This window comes from Emys orbicularis, chromosome 17 (assembly GCF_028017835.1).
Source record: "Emys orbicularis isolate rEmyOrb1 chromosome 17, rEmyOrb1.hap1, whole genome shotgun sequence".
NCBI lineage: Eukaryota > Metazoa > Chordata > Testudines > Emydidae > Emys > Emys orbicularis.
Window position 1 is genome coordinate 4,120,524 of NC_088699.1, and position 19,488 is coordinate 4,140,011.

The 19,488-nt window shown below is 45.0% G+C and overlaps 1 protein-coding gene across 1 annotated transcript in view; it reads left to right on the forward strand.

Moving 5' to 3' along the window:
• The window catches only part of ITGAE (integrin subunit alpha E), a 47,599-nt gene that overhangs the window by 17,889 nt on the left and 10,222 nt on the right, over positions 1-19,488 (forward strand). The window contains 12 exon segments of the mRNA XM_065418268.1: positions 932-1,153; positions 2,315-2,445; positions 3,286-3,419; positions 4,194-4,342; positions 5,296-5,424; positions 9,656-9,726; positions 9,886-10,021; positions 13,052-13,153; positions 16,386-16,465; positions 17,686-17,763; positions 18,849-18,915; positions 19,004-19,111. Of these exon segments, the coding sequence (XP_065274340.1) occupies positions 932-1,153; positions 2,315-2,445; positions 3,286-3,419; positions 4,194-4,342; positions 5,296-5,424; positions 9,656-9,726; positions 9,886-10,021; positions 13,052-13,153; positions 16,386-16,465; positions 17,686-17,763; positions 18,849-18,915; positions 19,004-19,111 (1,407 nt within the window).

Here is a 19,488-nt window from a genome sequence, read left to right on the forward strand (position 1 = left end):
TACAGTTCAGGAAGATGGTTCATGCTACATCTCTGCTTTGAAATCCAGTGTTATAAAACATGCTGTACCTACTGAGCTATTAAAGAGAAACTAAACTGAAACCAAACTTTGAGTGAATGCAAAACTCTTGTTTAAAAAGAAAAATTGTTGAAACTGGCAAATCAGTAATAGAACACAGGGGATTGATTAGCCTAGACTAATACATATACTTTTTAAAACAAAATATTCGACAATCACTTCCTCCTTTGTTTCCTCACTGAGCCCTGGTGTTCTGTGTATACCTTGCAAGTGCTGATGACGTTGCTGACACCACTTAAGCCTTGTCTACATTAGGAAGATGACCTGTTGCTGCTGATAGTTTTAGCTGAACCAGAACTGAACACAGTTTAACTGAAAATGTAGACCCAGACAAACCGTGTTCAGCACCGCGTCAGAAGCAGCTAATGAAACTTGCGTAGGACACTTCTAGAGTGGCTGAAAGCAGCTGGGGGCCTCACAGCACGTTCAAGACATCTGTCAAAAGCCAAGTAATGCACCCCCCCACACACATTGAGGCTTATTCTATGAAGCCGTCTGGGGAATGTGACGTTCTCAGCTACTGTAGAGCAGACTGCAGACCTGGGGAATTGGCTATTGCTTTGACTTGGAAGGCACTCCGATGGGAGGCAGTATAAAATCCTACGGTGGATATGTAGTGTTTGGATGTTGGTGAGTAGTGTAGGAGCAGCTGATTTCCAATGTTTTGGTTATTTTTATTTGTAAGAGTGCAGATGTACCCCGGCTCCTGCTCTCATTGACTCCAATAGCAGACCTTCAGAGGAATTCTTTAATTTATTGTTTAAAGCTTTGTTGTTCACCTTCGATCCTTACCATTAAAAAAACAAAACCTGCTTTCAGGAGCAGCAGGAATAACCTCTTGGCTGTTTTTCAGAATGGTTACTTCTCCTGGGTGGGACACTTAAGTGTCCAGACACCATCTCCTTTTGCAAGGTTTGGGTTTACTGTGGCCAGCATTGGGGACATCAGTAGGGATGGATATGCGGACATTGCAGTTGGAGCCCCCCTTGAGGATCGACTTTTGGATTCTTCTACCTTTGGCAGCATTTACATCTATAATGGTGATAAGAATGGGATCAGGAGCACCTTTTCTCAGGTAGGGAGGAGTCCTGTGTGAATCGTATGTGCAATGAGGGTTAAATGTGGGGTAGGGGGAAGAGCATGTGCTTGTGGTAGAGGGTTCAGAGTCAGGACTCCTGCATTCTATTTTAATTTCTGACACTCTGTGCAGCTATGAGCAAGTCACCTGGCCGCCCTGTGCCTCGATTTACCCATCTCTAAAATGGGCATGTTAATAATTCCTGCATCACAGGGGTGTTTTGGCAATCTAACCCATGCTTTTATCCAGCCTGGTTTTCCACTTCTTGCACGAGCAGTTCCTTTTACTCTGGAAAATCACCTTATTACCAATTAAACAGTGAATCAGCCTTGAAAAAAGAAGTGGCTTGCTTGATAAAGCACTGGGGCTTTTTCTTTTAATCTGAAACCAGCTTGAATTGGCTAATTTTCATGAGCCACCAGACTCAACTCATTCTCAGGTCTGCAGTTCCCTGCTTACCAGAAATGCTGCAGATACCAGAGTATATCACTGGTACTCAACAATCTCATTGTATGTGGATCAAAAGATGCTCCACCGATGGTGAGTGCAGATTGGAGGCATGGGTGAGAAACGTGAAGGTGTGTGCCAGGTGACTTGTGTGAAAGAGACTCTGCAGAGCTGCTTCTTAAGCTCGGCTGGCTGGCAAAGCCCTGCATCTTGTCAGGGGTTAGACGAGATTTCCTTTGCGGTCCCTTCTAACCCTATGGATCTATGATTTTAAAGTGCTCACTTGAGGATGTGGCTTCCACACCTACCGACTAAACACCCTCCATTAGCAAGTCTGCCTGTCCGTTGCAGGAAGTGCATCTGAAGAAGTGGTTTTTTTACCCATGAAAGCTTATGCCCAAATAAATCGGTTAGTTTTTAAGGTGCCACCGGACTCCTTGTTGTTGCAGAAAGTGGGAATGAGCGACGGGGCTGGATCACTTGATGATTACCTGTTCTGTTCACTCCCTCTGGGGCACCTGGCACTGGCCACTGTCGGAAGACAGGATACTGGGCTGGATGGACCCATGGTCAGACCCAGTAGGGCCATTCTTAAGTGATTAGTTCCCTATCCTGGATATGTCAAAAATGTCACAGGGTGTCACTCAGAGCAGTCCCATGTTAACTGGAGAAATATCCCATCTTAAATGTGTTGATCTTTTCCTTCCACAGAGGATAAGAGCAGCTGAAGTTGCTCCAGGCCTCCAATATTTTGGACAGTCCATTGATGGTGGTTTTGACTTCACTGATGATGGTCTCATAGATATATCAGTGGGATCGTTTGGAAATGTAACTGTGCTCTGGTAGGTAGAGATTGCACCTGTACCCTAGATGTTGTTTAGTGGTTCCATTATTGTTTAAAGTATCACTGGGACATGTATTAGTTATTCTGTTGATAAAAAAGTTTCCTAAATCTTTCTCTGTTATGTAAAGGCTTTAGGTTAAGTTAGAAACCTTCTGCCTTTGAACTTCCAATGCAGAAAAAACAAGTTACTAAACTTGAATCAATTGTAATGTAGGGCTTCATTGGCCCCTATCTTTGTGCTCACAATCCTGCATGTGCAGTTTAGGTCCATTAGACATGTAAATAGCTTACAAACTTCAGTCCGTCCCTAGACATCTCAATGATCTTAAGGGGGGTGGGTACATTTCACAAGGCATGAGTTTAATTTGCACCTGCATTTTTGCTCCTGGAAAATGAACTGCACATGAAAATTAGAGAATTTGCACCAATATCTACGTGAGTTGCCCTAGAAACCTGGAAGAGGTACAAGTACCCAGATTTACACCTGCAATTCAATTACAGCTACAAAAATGGAAACCCAGTTTTGAAACTCTTAGCCCACAGCGTTGGTGGGTTCAGATTGTCTGTTCCTTTGGATTTTGAGATTTCACTGCATTCTTGACATTCCCAGCCAAAGCTGGACATTTTAGAAATAGACCAGTCTGGCCGAGCGCTGTTTGTCTGTTGAGATTTCAAGAAGGCAGAGAATATCAAATGAAATAGTACAAAGCCAGTTTACAACCCTTGCTCCTTGTTGATAGGTGCTCCTGGAATGTTTCCCCTGTAAAGCATCAGTCTGGAAATTATACTTACGTCCATCTTGTCTACTTGCTTATCAGTTCCTGTTCTTCCCCTCCAGCTCCAGACCAGTTGTCAGATTTAATGTCACTATGAGATTCACCCCGGAGGGAATATTCGTTTTCCATAACAATAGCATCATTACTGCAGAACTGTGCTTTAATATGAGCTCACCTTTAGAAGCATCCCTGCAAGGTAATGAAATATGAATAATAATGAGACCATAAGCTGCAGGCCGGGGCTGTCATGAGGATTTGGGACTCTGACTCTAGAGGCCGTTCTGTACCGTAGATGTATAATGTTTCAGGGCCACATTCCAATATACAATTAATGAAGAGAAATAATTTCTCTTGCTAAAAATCAAGGAGCCAAATTCGCTGCTGGCGTAAGCAGATGCAGCTCTATTGTGGCTGGTGAAGTTGCACCTGGTTATTCCAGTAGAGAATGTGGCGCTAAACTGCTGTACTGCTTGTTATCCCACCAATCCTTCGTGATTGCTTATCCCTCACATCCCGGAGGTGGAGCTGTGATAGGTGCACTTGGCAGCAGCTTGACGCCACACACAAAGCAAGAAGTTCTTTGGGTAGTGCCCTATGGATGCGCCACTTAGGCACAGGGGCACTAGTGCACCTAGAGTGGAATGCCCATAGGGGGACAAATCTAGAAGTTACTGCACGGGGTGAGTAACCATTTCATCCCGTTGCTCAATTTAGCACGTTTGGTAATTTGTTTCATGCATCTTTAATCCTTTAATTCCTACTTCAACTTGTGTCTTTGAGTCTAAGCCTTTAAGATTCCTGTAGCAACGTGCCTAAACCTAATAGTGCATCTGTTTCCCATGGTTTGTGGGCATCACTCTTTCCCCATACAATTTAGAGCTCTGATTGCACTTTGTTCACAGACTTTAGTTTCATTGATCCCATGAAGGGTGTCTCTGAATTCACAAAAAATCCCAATCTGTGCTTCCAGAGATTTGGCATTTATCCATTCGCTACACTGTGGACTTGGATGTGAGGATGAAGAAGAAGAGAGCCCATTTTGAGGATCAGAAATCCACACTGAGCCAAGAAAAGCAGGCCAATGGACCTGTGTGTGCTGAGCTGCTGCTCAACATACTGGTAGGTGATTTAGGCGCTTAGCTCCAAAGCTGGGATGGAGTCACTTCTACCACAGTGAATGATGCCACCCCTGCATTGCACATCTCTTTTGAGGAGACAATTGTGGTAGCTCTCCTTGGAGCTCTCTCCACATAATGCTCCAGGGGAAAAAAAAAAACAGAACAGAAAGGGCTAGGTATGGAATCTGCCTCAGAATGAACCTATCTTGAAGCAGCAGATGGATTGTGAAGGGATGGAGGTTAATTTTTTCAGTTAGACTTGCTTTCAGGTTCTAAGCAAAACAGCCAAGGGGAAACAGCTCCTTCTTGGAGCTGTGTGTCGCACTTGTAACACTAAGAGATGTGGTGTAGACAAAGGATGGTACATATGATTATTCCCAGCTCTGCCACTGACTCCAGTGTGATCTGGTTTGAATCAGATCAACGTTTCATGTCTCAGTTTGTAAAAGAGAACTAACGACACTTACATACCTTTCTAAATTACTTGGAGATCTATGTATGAAAAGTGCTATACAAGTGCTCAGTGTTATATTTCCCCCCCACCCTCTTCCTCCATTAAGTAACTGGAAGCAGGCAGGACTCCAGCATAATTTTGCATAGGTTTCAGCTGACTGCTACAGCTTGCATGCAGCACTTGATGAATAAGGGAATCTCTGAGTAACTGAACAGGAAAATTTAATTCCAAGGCTATGCCTGGAATTCTGGGATATTGGAATATTGTTCAAGTGAAACGTCATGTCTGTTAGAAACAAGGATTTTAAGAACTGAAGCAAACAGACATTTCTGGCTTTTCGCTCCTCTGTGCTTTATTGTCTAATGGCATTTGTAAAGTTACATGTTAGGATATAGGCCAGTTATACAAAGAGTCACTGATGTACAAACACTGCTTTACATTCTAACAGCCCCATATACCTGTCATGCCTACACATTTTTCTTATTTTTGTTTTATTACAGCCGTGTGATTATGACTGTTTCTCTAGCATTACTCTCAAAGTCAGCTACCAGCTCTCTAATAGCAATGAGAACATGGATCATCCAGCTCCCACGCTTGATAAATACCAGGAACCTGAGGCATATTTTCAGGTAATAAAATACATTCCTAGAAGCAACTGGCCCTCTCGCTCCCCAATATTCAAAGCCTTTATCATAAGAAGCCTTGGCATTGTGCTTTTCTTAGCAAGTGCATGTCTTTTCCCTACCCCCAGCTAAAGGCAATATGATCTACAGAGACTTGAAAAAGGTACTTGCAGGGGCCCAATTTTCCCCCAAAGAGTTACCCATATCCGGTATGGAGAAAATCTAGTCCCTGGGTTCTTTTCCCAACTCAGCCACTGACTCACTGTGTAACTTTGGACAAGTGATAGGTTTCAGAGTAGCAGCCGTGTTAGTCTGTATCTCCTGTTTTTTGGACAAGTGATGTTCTTCTTCGAGTGATTGCTCATATCGATTCCAATTAGGTGTGCGCGCGCCGCGTGCATGGATGTCAGAAACTTTTTCCCTAGCAGCACCCGTCGGGTCGGCTGTGGAACCCCCTGGAGTGGCGCCTCCATAGAGCTCTATATATGACCCTGCCGACCCGGCGCCTCCTCAGTTCCTTCTTGCCGCCAGTGACGGTCGTTGGAACTGTGGCGTCTTGCTCAGAAAGCGCTCCTCGTTTCCCGAGCTCTATTTATTTAATGTTTGTTTTCCTTTGTTAGTTTAGCACCAAGTGCAGGTCAGTCGTAGCAGCATTCCCTCGCAAGACACAGGTGCAGATATAGCCCCACCTCGACGACTGGCTGCTCGGGGCACACCAGGGAGCAGGTGGAATCTCAGGTCTGGTTTGTCAGATCCACTTTTGAGAAATTGGGCATCCTCCTCAATGTGAACAAGTGAACCTTATCACCAACCCAGAGAATAGAGTTCATCGGGGCAGTGCTGGACTCGGTGCAGGCAAGAGCGTTTCTGCCGCAGACACAATTTCAAGTCATGTCAAACATCATTCAAGGCCACAGGTGGTTTCCGACCACTACTGTAAGGGGTTGGACGTCATACATTCCATCTTCCAAAGGTGGGGGTTTCCCCAGGTCGATCTGTTCGCCACCCACAGCAACAGGAAGTGCCCGATGTTCTGCTCCTCCCAGAATCACAGCCCAGGCTCGGTCATGGACACATTTCTGCTACCCTGGGGTGGCCGCCTGTTGTATGCCTTTCCCCCGTTCCCTCTCGTGCACATCGTTCTTCTCAAGATCCACAGGGGCAGAGCGGAAGTAATCCTGGTGGCCCCGCCGTGGCATCAACAACACTGGTACACAACGCTCTTGGAACTGTCAGTGGACGCCCCGATTGCGTTGCCACTCCACCTCGACCTGATCACTCAGGACCATGGTCACCTGTTCCACCTGGACCTCCAGTCCCTCCATCTCACGGCTTGGAAGCTTCGTGGTTAAACCCCATGGAGCTTCTGTGCTCGGAACCTGTACGGGAGGTCCTACTTGGCAGCAGGAAACCATCCACCAGGGCCACTTATCTAGCTAAGTGGAAAAGGTTCACTTGCTGGTGTGCCCAGCATCACACACCTCCAATCCAGGTGCCTATCCCACTCACCCTAGAGTACCTCCTACACCTAAATCAACAAGGCCTGGCAGCAGCATCCATCAAGGTACACCTCTCTGCTCTCTCGGCCTTCCACCCAGGAGTATCTGGATGCTCTGTATTTGCCAATCCCATGGTGGGACGTTTTTTCAAGGGCCTGGAACGCCTTCATCCCCAGATTAGATGGCCAGTCCCTGTGTGGGACCTGAACTTGGTCCTCTCCAATCTAATGCGGCCCCTGTTTGAACCGATAGTGACTTGCTCCCTCCTCTATCTATCGTACAAAGTAGCTCTTCTGGTTGCCATTACCTCAGCACGCGGGGTGTCTGAGTTGAAGGCCCTCACCTCTGACCCACCTTACACGGTCTTACACAAGGATAAGGTGCAATTTAGGCCTCACCCAGCCTTTTTTCCTAAGGTCGTGTCACATTTTCACACGAGTCAAGACAGCCCGTTTTCTTTCCTAACCCTCATGCCAGTAGTCAAGCGCAGAGGCTACACTCATTGGGTGTTCAGCGGGCACTAGCATTCTACATCGAGCACACTAAGCCATTCAGGAAGTTCAACCAGCTGTTCGTAGGGGTAGCAGACCGGATGAAAGGACACCTGGTCTCATCTCAAAGAATATCTTCCTGGATCACGTCCTGCATCCGCACGTGCTACGAGCTGGCCAAGGTCCCAGCCCCAGCACTTACGGCACGTTCCATGAGGGCACAGGCCTCGTCAGCGGGGTTCCTGGCCCAGGTCCCAGTACAAGAAATCTGCAGGGCAGCGACTTGGTCCTCAGTGCATACGTTCCCCTCTCACTATGCCATCATCTGGCATGCCAGAGATGATGCAGCTTTCGGCAGAGCGGTGCTCCAATCAGCGATTCCATAACCCTGACCCCACCGCCTAGGTAAGGCTTGGGAGTCACCTAATTGGAATGGACATGAGCAATCACTCAAAGAAATAAAAACGGTTACTCGCCTTCTTGTAACTTATTATTCAAGATGTGTTGCTCATATCCATTCCAGTACCGACCTGCCTTCCCCTCTGTCGGAGTAGCTGGCAAGAAGGAACTGAGGAGGCGCCAGGTTGGCAGGGTCATATATAGAGCGCTATGGAGGTGCCACTCCAGGGGGCTCCACAGCTGACCCAACGGGCACTGCTAAGGGAAAACTTTCTGACAACTGTGTACGCACCCACCTAATTGGAATGGATATGAGCAACACAACTCAAAGAACAACAGTTACGAGAAGGTGAGTAACTGTTCTTTCCTTCTCTGTGCCTCAGTTTACCCATTTACCAAACGGGGACAGAACCCACCTCAATTGGAAAGGTGTTGAGGAGTCATTAGTTAATGTTTGTGAAGTGCTTTTGCAGATATAAAGCTCTATGTTATGTAGTAGTATTAAGAGCTATTCTTTGAATGAAGATTTCTGCATTAACAAAGTGGTATAATTTTCTATTTTAAGAGGTATTTTAAAATATCTTCTAAATTATATTTTGAAAAAAATCTAAATCCGAATTCGGGCGTTTCAGCTTCTAATTAGCTGGTTTTAACCTGTGTTTTTTGTATCATGGTCTCTCGTTTATATTTTATGAGCAGGGGAAATTCTTATTAGCTAATTTAGCTCTATTTTTGAAACTAGTCAGTCTGGAATTTAAATCAGTTTCTGACAAATGCAGCAAAGCTCTACGATGAGGCAGCATTTTCCTGTTTATTAATATGGATAACTCCAGTCACAAATCAATATCTAATAACTATGCCATCTAGATGAATCAGGGCAATACTTTGCAATGAGTGCTCATTTACCATTACGTAGTGGTATATTACTATTCAGTTTGATCATCTGAGTTGTGGTAGTGGTGATAGACTGATTTGCTAGCAACCAAAGCACCCATCACCTAATGGTTAATTATCATTGGACTGCTATGGCAGTATCAGCTATAGATGCTAGATTTATATTGGAGGATCAAATTGCTGATGATAAATACTGGCCATTTCCCCTGATTTGGTTCTTCCAGAAAAATCAAATCAGTCTCATCTGTAAAACATGCAGTGTGTTTGGAACTGACTTGCACATATGAAACTTTAATTTTGAAGCTTGTATGGCATTTCTAGAAATTCACTTTTCTAGTTTTTATTTTTTTTCATCTCTGTACCTTGTAAGAAAGTGATATTTGCATTTAAATAAATTGAGATAGGGAGAGAGTAAGTCAAATAATATGGTCAGACTGATTCAAAAACTAGAATAATATTTCAGCAATGAAAGGGGAATAATAAAAAAGTAACTTACATGATTCAGCCACAGAATGGTTCAGATGACTCCTAGTGGACGAATGGAAGGGTTAATAACTAGCATCTCTTTCTAATGTGCTGAGAATGCTGGATTGCGAAGGGACCCAGAGGAAATATTCAGAATGCTGATCTTGTCACCACTGAAGGCATTTCATGTTGCTGTGAATCCTCCTATTAGTCCCTTTTCTGGCAATCCCATCATAATTCAATAGCAACCTGTTAGTGAGTCACTGCTAGAGGTTTCTTCAACTCCAGCTTTGCCCCTTAGATAGGGTTATGCGAATCCCTGGTTTTGGGGAAAGCGTTCTTGTACATGTGAGTGTACGTGGTTTTTAATATGCTGCCTCCCAGGGGGAAAAAAAAAAAAGAGGGGGAAAAAAGTCCCATTAAAACCAGAGTTCTGACCAACTAGTCTGACTCCATCACAGTGACTCTCACTCCTCTGTCTAATTTCAGCTGCCTTACAAGAAGGACTGTAATAACAAAGCCATCTGTGCTGCGAACCTAACCTTGAGAAGTCAGACTCAGTGAGTTGAAATGGTTTTATTATACAGATTTCGTTCTTGGTATTGCTATAAAATTACATATGGACTTTGTTAAAATAATTTGTGTTTTATGTCTCCCTTTGTTACATTAACATTGATAAAGTATAACCCATCTGTTTTATGTCTCATGCCTGCTTATAGGAAGAAATTAGTGGTGGGGGACACCAAGGAGCTGACCATGGACATTTCTCTACTTAACAGCGGAGATGACTCCTACATGACAACCATGGTCTTGAAATACCCTAGAAATCTACAGTTTAAAAAGATGATCCCAGAGGTGAGATCATGGAGTGGCTGTCTGGTTCAAAACCAGGATGGTAAGGAACAGCCAGGGTCAGAATCCATTGTTTTTCACTCACTGGCCAGGAAAATTCTCTTGAAATAAATGCTTATTTTCCAAGGATGTCTTTTTGGCCAGTGGTAAGATGTAAAGCTCATCTATAGGTGCTTTATTAATAAATCAATGAACAGTAAGACACATCATACACAGAAACATAGGTAAGGCTCTCTTGTATACTTTTATCAGGAGTTATGCATGAGTAAACTGTATTCTTTCAGAAGCACTGTGGCCTAATGGACTAAACACAGGACTGGGAGTCAGGAACTTCTGAGTTATAATCCTGACTGCCACTGACTTGCTGGGACTTTGAACAACTCATGTAACATCTGTCTCACTTTTCCTAGTGAGGCTATTTAACTACTGATAAATGTTGTGAGAATTTTTTTCTTTTATGGGCTGTACAGAACCTTTTAGTGATTTGAGATCCAGATAGTGCTTGGAGTGTTGGTCCCTACATGTATTCCATATGTGGGTATGCATGGACACCGTGTGCCTGACTGAGATAACATTTCTAGCAAGTCGGGTCCGTTAGTTCATGCCTCCAGTTGTTTTCCTTGTGCTCTGAACGGAGAGTTTACAGGGTGGTGGGGACCAATGCTGCTCCAGTTCCTTCTTACTGCTGCATAGCCTGAGTTGGAATCCTGTGTCCGAAGCGACTTCCGTGTTTATTCTTCAAAACCTGTGTATATACTGTAAATATTTTTTTATTATTCTTAGTAGTGTTAATTTGTCTAGTTAGTGTAAATTAGTCCTACCCGAGTCCCTGACTTGGGGAGCTTCTCCCAATGAACAAGGACTATGGCCAGAGACCAGCGATTTAAGGGGGATCTTCTGCCCTGGTTCCTTCTCTGTGAGCAATAAACACCCGTGTTGCCTATACTGCCTTGGGGAGGCTCACATCTCCGCTAAGTGCCACATTTGTTGCTCCTTCTCTCTCAAGAGCTCTGACTAAAGAAACATCTCGTGGAGAAAGCCTTGAGACCCAGACCTGGGCCAAGGCGACCAACTTGTACAATGGCCTCCGTGCGTGAGCAGCGCCCCTCTGAGCCTGAGCACAGGAGCTGAGGCCAGAGCTGCTAAGAATTGATAGGCTTCTCATTAGGAGCAAGGAGCACTCTCAAACGCAAGGAAAAATCTGCTTTTAAACTAAAAGATCCCTCCCCCATTCTGTCCAAGTCTGGTGAGTCCTCGTGCACAACTCCTAAGGACTTAGGTCTGCTCAGACCTCTTGGGCATGAAGGTCTGGCGCAAAAGAGTAGGGATACGTTGGTACTAATTTGGGTTCTGATACACTAACCAAAGGATCAGCACCATCAGCACTGTCTGGGAGCTACAGACTTAGACTCTGCTCTGGTGCTGGCCTGCCCCTGCAAGGAACCGCTGTCCACCATAACTAGGGATGCGCCGGATCTGTCGGTCCCAGCCATTGGAACATCCTGCACTCCAGGACAGACCTCTGGGAGGAGATGGAAATACTCCCTATTTCCATCAGCTGGAGCATTCGTCCACCAGTACTGATGACTTGCCGATTGAACTGGAACCTACCTTCTCGTCTGCTGAGCTGGAGGCTCCAGAAGGTCTTAGATCTGTTCTCCACCCAGATATGATTATCCAGGGGACCAGTGGTACCCAATGCCATGGGATCCCCCTCAACCGGTTGACTCTTCCTACTGGCATCATTGGAGTCCATGGGATCCCTATGCTAGACACTCCAGATCTCTGCATGAATCCCACCTACCCTCTCTTTGCTGACACCAACCAGCTCCGTCAGGGTACAAGAGAGAAAAAATTGAGCCAAATCTGCTGGGACCAATGGTGCGGACAGGTGACTCCTTCCCGATGCTAGATGAGGTGGTTATTCAGTCTTCTCCATCCTTGCCTGAGGTCTACAGGCAGTATCAAGAGCTCTTACAGTGGGTGGCAACTGAGCTCCAGATCCAACCCAAGGAGGTACAGGATACTCAGCATAGATTCCTGGACCTTCAGCAGTTTTCTGGTCCCAGTCAAGTGGCCCTTCCTGTTAACAGATTAAATTAAGGTTTGGGGTATATAGGAAGGTTATTTCTGAGTTCAGGAACACTGAAAGCAAATACTAACTTCCTAGTTTCAGAATTACGGAGAACAGATCTTGGGCTAGTATAAGCTTTGGATTTATTCAGTATATTAAGGCCATAATTACAGCATGATGAAAAAATTTAAATGAAATTCAAACACTGCCTTCATGTTGCATGAGTAAGCCAGCCGTATTAGGGTGTATTCAGCAATGGCATACATAAAATGGAACAGCTGAAAAGTGCGTAGTGTTGTAATGCATTAAACTGCAGCAGCACAAAGGGCTTGCTATTGCTAAAATATAGCCAGAACTAGAGAGTCTGGGTCAGTTAGTTTCCCCATTTTTCAAGTTAAAACTGATGAGACTTTTAAATTACTTTATCAATTTTTATAAGGGATAGAGTTAGTGGAGGTCTTGAAGGACTGGACTGTCTTCAGGGCAAGGCTATAATCTGTATGTTGAGTTCGTTGCAGTGTTTTTCTTTTGCAATATATGGAGACCATAGAGTAACTTGAACTTTTTTTAAAACCAGTCAAATGTGGGTATTTGTTATTTATCTCAACCACACTAATCCAACATGTTTAATGTAAATAAAGTGTTCTGGCCGTTTGAATCAATTTTGCCTGCCTATAAAAGGCGTTTTTTTACGAGACTCATAGCCTGTATTGAAAATACCTGCTCTAAATGCCTAAAACGAGGCCTGAAAAGAAACCATAAACAGAACACCTCAGTGATGTTATCAGTGCCTAAATGGAGAACTCTTGTGATCTCCAGAACACCTAACTCCTGATGTTACCTGTGAGCTATTCACACCTAGGTTAGAAATTCATTTTGAGGGAGTGCACAGCAGAACGAGTTGAATCTTCCAGTCTGTTTTGCTTCTATATTAAAAAGCATTTCTACTATTTTGACAGCCATCCTCTACTGTGATTCATTGCGATCAGCCAAAACCATCTGCACATTTACTCTCGTCCATGGGCTGCAAGATTGGACACCCAATATTCAAAAAAACAACGGTAAGTCAAATGTCATTGTTTCCAGCTCTGTTCTCAGTGTTTGTTCTATTTTCAACAGCTGCTCTTGCACCATTATCTTTGCAACTAGGCCATAGCCTCAACTAACTCTCCTGTATGGAGGTCAGCACTCTAGCTGACTGTGATATTTTGAGGATCACCCAGGCCCGTAACGTGTTCTGTCACTGCGTGCCCTGTAACCCTGGGGTGCCTTAATGCTGTGCTGACACCTGTAGCCTGCCCACATGCACCAGGTCTCACTCTAGCTTTCAGCAGCTTAGTTACTCCTTGCAGGGTGACACCAACAGCCCTTCCTGTCCTGAGTCTCCCTAAATTTCTGAGTTCCTAACAGGGCCGGCTCTGGCTTTTTTGCTGCCCCAAGCAAAAAAACAAACAAACAAACAAACAAACAAAAACCTGCGGGGCGGCCAGAGCGCCAAAGCAGGGGGGGGGGGAAACCCTGCGGGGCAGCCAGAGCCAGGGTGCAGGGGGACTCCCTGCGCTGCAGACGTGCCCCGGCTAGCGGGGGGAGAGAGAGAAGGGGGGGCGGCCAGGGCTTCAGCGGGGCGCTACTCCGGTCAGCGGGGAGCAGGGCCGGCTCCAGGCACCAGCCCACCAAGCTTGTGCTTGGGGCGGCACCTGGAGGGGGGCGGCGCGGCGCTCCGGCCGCCGGGGAGAGCGGGGCCACAGCCGGGCTCGCCACCCTCCCCCCGGCGCTCTGGCTGCCCTCCCCCCGGCGCCCTGCCCCCGGCGCTCTGGCCGCCGGGGGGAGAGCCGAGCCCCGGCCGGGGCTCGCCGCCCTCCTCCCAGGGCTCCGGCCGCCCTCCCCCTTGCGCCCTCCCCCCGGCGGCCGGGGGGAGAGCGGAGCCCCCGCCGGGGCTCGCCGCCCTCCCCCCGGGGCTCTGGCCGCCCTCCCTCCCCGGGGCGGCAAAAAAGCCAGAGCCGGCCCTGGCGGGGAGGGAAGGACACGGGCTGCCCTGCCGGGCTTGCTACAGACCTGGCACGGGCTGGGGCAGACGGAGCACGCAGCCCGCTCCCAGCAGGGCGCTACCCTCCTCCGCGCCGCCGCCCCTACAGGGCGGCCAGAGTGGTGAACCAAGAAAAAAAAAAAGCAGCCGTGCCGCCCTAGGATTGGGCAGAATGCCGCCTTAAGCACGAGCTTGCTCGGCTGGTGCCTGGAGCCGGCCCTGGTTTTTAATTACCAGACACACAGACTTTCCCCTCCTGGTTTGTCACCTCCGAAGGTGTGAAATCAGTCCCACAGATACCATCTTACTTTGGTCCCCACACAGTTTGCACAACAAAGACCTGCTTGGAGTAAAAATAAACAAAACTTCTATTTCATAGAAAACCCACTGATTCAAAGATGAAATAGTGAGATAGCAAACATGCAAGTGACCCAGTAAATGTAAAGGTGCAACCTCAGGCTTTAAACATCCAAATTAGATAAAAAACCCTTTTTCTAATACAATTTACCTATTGCCTTTGAACAGTTTCTCACCTTAACTATTGTGGTGGGGGGGCGAATCCAGCATTCACAGAAAGCTTCCCACCTCCTAGACTCATAGACTCATAGACTTTAAGGTCAGAAGGGACCAATATGGTCATCTAGTTTCTAGTCTGACCTCCCGCATGATGCAGGCCACAAAAGCTGACCCACCCACAACAGAATCTTCCAGCCTGCGACCCCTGCCCTATGCTGCGGAGGAAGGCGAAAAACCTCCAGGGCCTTTGCCAATCTACCCTGGAGGAAAATTCCTTCCCGACCCCAAATATGGCGATCAGCAGAACCCCGAGCATACAGGCAAGATTCTACAGCCGGACCCTCATTTTACCAGCGATGGCACGTTAATGCCTAATTGACTAAAATCACGTTATCCCATCAAACCATTCCCTCCATAAACTTATCAAGCCTAATCTTGAAGCCAGAGAGGTCTTTCGCCCCCACCGTTTCCCTCGGAAGGCTGTTCCAAAATTTCACCCCTCTGACGGTTAGAAACCTTCGTCTAATCTCAAGCCTAAACTTCCCCACGGCCAGTTTATATCCATTCGTTCTCGTGTCCACATTACTACTGAGCTGAAATAATTCCTCTCCCTCCTTGGTATTAATCCCTTTGATATATTTAAAGAGAGCAATCATATCCCCCCTCAGCCTTCTTTTGGTTAGGCTAAACAAACCGAGCTCCTCGAGTCTCCTTTCATAGGAAAGGTTTTCCATTCCTCGGATCATCCTAGTGGCCCTTCTCTGTACCCGTTCCAGTTTGAGTTCATCCTTTTTAAACATAGGAGACCAGAACTGCACACAGTACTCCAAATGAGGTCTCACTACAGGCTCTTCCTGTCTCTGGATAGATTTCACTTCAAACCCCTTTTATTTTAAAAGGGTTTGCAGTTTTATTCTTCAGTTCATTATAGATATTGAAAAGTGGGAAATTCCAAGTTGTCTCAGTGTTTTACCACGAACTCTAATGACCCATGATTTGTCTGTTCCTGGGCTGTACAATGAATCGTTACTTGAGTCTGGTTTTGTGTAAACATCTGGCTTGGGAGGTGCTTCTCCCTATCTGATTGCTCACCTCCCTGCTGTGAGGTGGAGCTAAAGCTTATGAGCACAGTTCTCTATATACACAAATTCATAACCATAGTCTCTATACGTATCTCATGATGACCATCAGTTTCAGAACAGTAAAAGCTTCTGTAAAAGACCATACTCGATATACTTTTACAGTAAAATAACATAGTATGCAATCATTTGGTTTAACTGCTTCTTTTTAGGGGTTTAAACCATCTATTCTCCCCGTGGGGTGTCTGGACCCTGACTGTCACACTAGCCATTTGCATATATCTGTTTCTCGGCTGTTTTTCTATTATACATAGTAATATGTATCACAAACTGGAGAGAAATTTGGACAATAAAATTATCCAACTAAATCTATTTTAAAAGTAGTACAGCAAGAATAAAAAAACCATTTGCATACAGGTCTGTCGCATCTTACGCGCATTTAACGTGCGCGATTTCAGCTTTACGCGGTCGGCAAAAACAAAAGAGAAAAATAATAATTTTAATACTGTACCTGTAGTGCGGGCAATTCCGCCCATTACACTCAATGTAATTTTGACTATACGCGATTTTTGCTTTACGCACTGACTGCGGAATGTAACCCCAATGTAAGATGCGACAGACCTGTACATTCATTTTGCTTTTTTTGTTTAATAATCTCTTTCTTCATAATAGGCACATTTTTCAGTGATTTGGCAATTAGATGAAGCTTTATTTCCAGATCAGACTGCGAACATCACTATTAACGTCACAAAGTAAGAAATGCCCTTTCCCACCTGTCATATTATAGACAGAAGAGAAAACATATGTCACCTCCTATTTCCTTAATACTTCTCCATTAAACAGCCTGTGGGAGCCAGTTCCATGGAAACCCTACTCATCCATCCCTCCCTTCTTTTAGAAATGTCCATGTATGTACAAACTATTCCCCTACCTGCTGAGGATTATAATTTATTTTCTCTTTGGAAATTAGAGAATGGAAAAGCCACCAAATTTACTTATTACTTAAGCAGGGTCCCGATTTCCCTCTTTTTCCTGCAGGACACCTAGTACCCCTTCTTCATCAGTAGGGGAAACAGTGTATAGTGTATACTTTTTTCAAAAACACAGGCCCAGCTGTGTGCCGAGTGGATTTTTTTTTGAGGCCCAATTGATTTTGGGGAGGCAAGGTGTGGTGGATACTAATTCCCTCCACCCACTTCACTGGGGCCTAGGAAAGCACGTTTTCAGAGTCCTTTGCTCTCCTTTCCTATTCTTTCGGGATGGGGACGGGGGAAGTCTGTGACTGCTTTCTAGGGGGTTGGCGGGAAGGCAAGCAAGCCTTTAAAAATAAAAAAAGCTGAGGCCATATTTATACCCAAGTAATCCGCACAAAATTGTACTTGACCCATTTGTCAACGTTTTCAAACAAGATAGGAATCTAAACCTACGGTTTCGCACCTCAACAGCTGGACTTAAGTGTGGAAAATAAGGAATGAGCAGATGCTCAGCATCTTTGAAAATCAGGAAACTGATTTTAGGAAACTAAAGATTTTATTTGACTAACTTTAAGCAGCTAAATCTGGAATTTTTGCCTTTCAACTCTACTGCAAGCATAGTTGAAGGGGAAGGTTTTTGTATAAGTTTCTACCATGCCAGCAAGCTTCTTGAACATGTGGGAGCGCCCTTAACTATGATAGATATGAGCATTGCTGTATGCTCACATACTGCACTTGTATTTGAAATATGGGGAAACAGGAAATGCTAAAGGAAAGGTCAGAATTCCTACAATATTACATTTATGGAGTTCAGACAGCTAGTAGCTCTGTGAAAGCTGCTTTTGACGGTACAGTGGCAATAATTCTTTTCATTCTCCTTGTATAAAGTCACTGTCAGCAAATGTCAAACTATAGAAGCTTTAGTGACAGGGAAAAAAATTAAATATAGTACAGGTAGATAACTAAATGTTATCTTTTACCCTTTAATTTATTTTTAGTGTAAACGAAAATAGCACTGCTTTGATTGAAGAACACATACTTGATGTCAGATATGCTTTGACTGCAGTTCTTACCAAGTAAGTCTTACGGAGTAGCCAAGTGCTATTGATATTATTAGGACATTTACAAACCAGTTTTGGAGGTAAAGTGAAGTAGGGGAACCTTGTTAAGACTACAGGGGAGGCAACCTATGGCACGCGTGCCGAAGACGGCACGCGAGCTGATTTTCAGTGGCACTCACACTGCCCGGGTCCTGTCCACCGGTCCGGGGGGCTCTGCATTTTAATTTAATTTTAAATGAAGCTTCTTAAACATTTTAAAAATCTTATTTACTTTACATACAACAATAGTTATATATTTTAGTCTTAGAGAAAGAGACCTTCTAAAAATGTTAAAATGTATTACTGGCACACGAAACCTTAAATTAGAGTGAATAAATGAAGACTCGGCACACCACTTCTGAAAGGTTGCCGACGCCTGTATAATTTGTTATTTATGAATTGCTGTTCCTTTATAAAAAGGTTAATTAACCTTATTGTTTAAGATAGTCAACTATTGTTACTAGAATCACAAGATTACTGTAATTGCTAGATCCTAAGATTTCTTACTTTGTGTGTTTAACAACACTATAGATAGTTGGTGGTTCCCATTTTGTATGTGTCTCACATAGCAAAAGGGAAGGGAGAAACTGAAAAATGTGATAGTAAGACCACCTAACTGGCAGGGAAATTCAGGGGCATCTCTAGTACCTGAAACTATTTAAATAGATTCTAGATTCAAAGGAGGGGAGGGATAGCTCAGTGATTTGAGCATTGGCCTGCTAAACCCAGGGTTGTGAGTTCAATCTTGAGGGGGCCACTTATGGATCTGGGGCAAAATCAGTACTTGGTCCTGCTAGTGAAGGCAGGGGGCTGGACTCAATGACCTTTCAGGGTCCCTTCCAGTTCTATGAGATAGGTATATCTCCATATATTATTATTTATTATAAGATGTTGTCCCTTTAAAATAAGTGTAGATAAACATGACTTCACTAAAACTGGATGTGTGATAACTTCCCTTCTCTTCTATTTGAGGGATCTATCTCTATCAGTTATAGTGTGAACTAATTTGCAGCAATAACAATGCAAGATCCATTTAGTCTGATTTATCTGTTTGTCTGCAGGCCAACTCCAGTAGTATATGTGAATGTTAGTCAAGGACACTCTGAGACCAAAGCGTTCCAGTTTAATGTAGGTACAAAGTTAATAACATTGATGTAGTTGGATTTTTTAGGGCCAACAGTTCACCCTTTCTCATCCTGTGCATTTGCCTTCGTAGATCAATGGGGAAAACCGCTTTGGCGCTCAAATTGATTTAGAGATTTTGGTTCCTATCTGCATACAAGGTCATCCTATTACAAGAACAAAAAAAGTAACAGGAACACAGGTATTTTTATTTTATTTTTTTTTAACTTTTTCAATGTGCGATTCCTCTTCCACAGACTTTCAGGAGAGCAGGTTTAGACCCTTACTGATAAGTAAAGCTAAGATTATGTCACGGAGGTTGTGAAATCTGTGACTTCCAGTGACCTCCGTGACATTGAGGGGCCCCCAGAGCTGCCCAGCTGCTGCAGGTATCAGAGGACTCAGCAGCAGCCCAGCCTCCATGGGCAGCAGGGGACCCTCTCGCAGCTGCCCAGCAGCTGTGGGTAGCGGGACCCCACAACTGACTGGCTGCCGCCGCTGCCATGAGCAGCTGGGGCTCCCCCTGCAATGGCAGAGGGACCCAAGCTGCTCAGTGGCCGCAGGCGGGGGTGCCTCCCC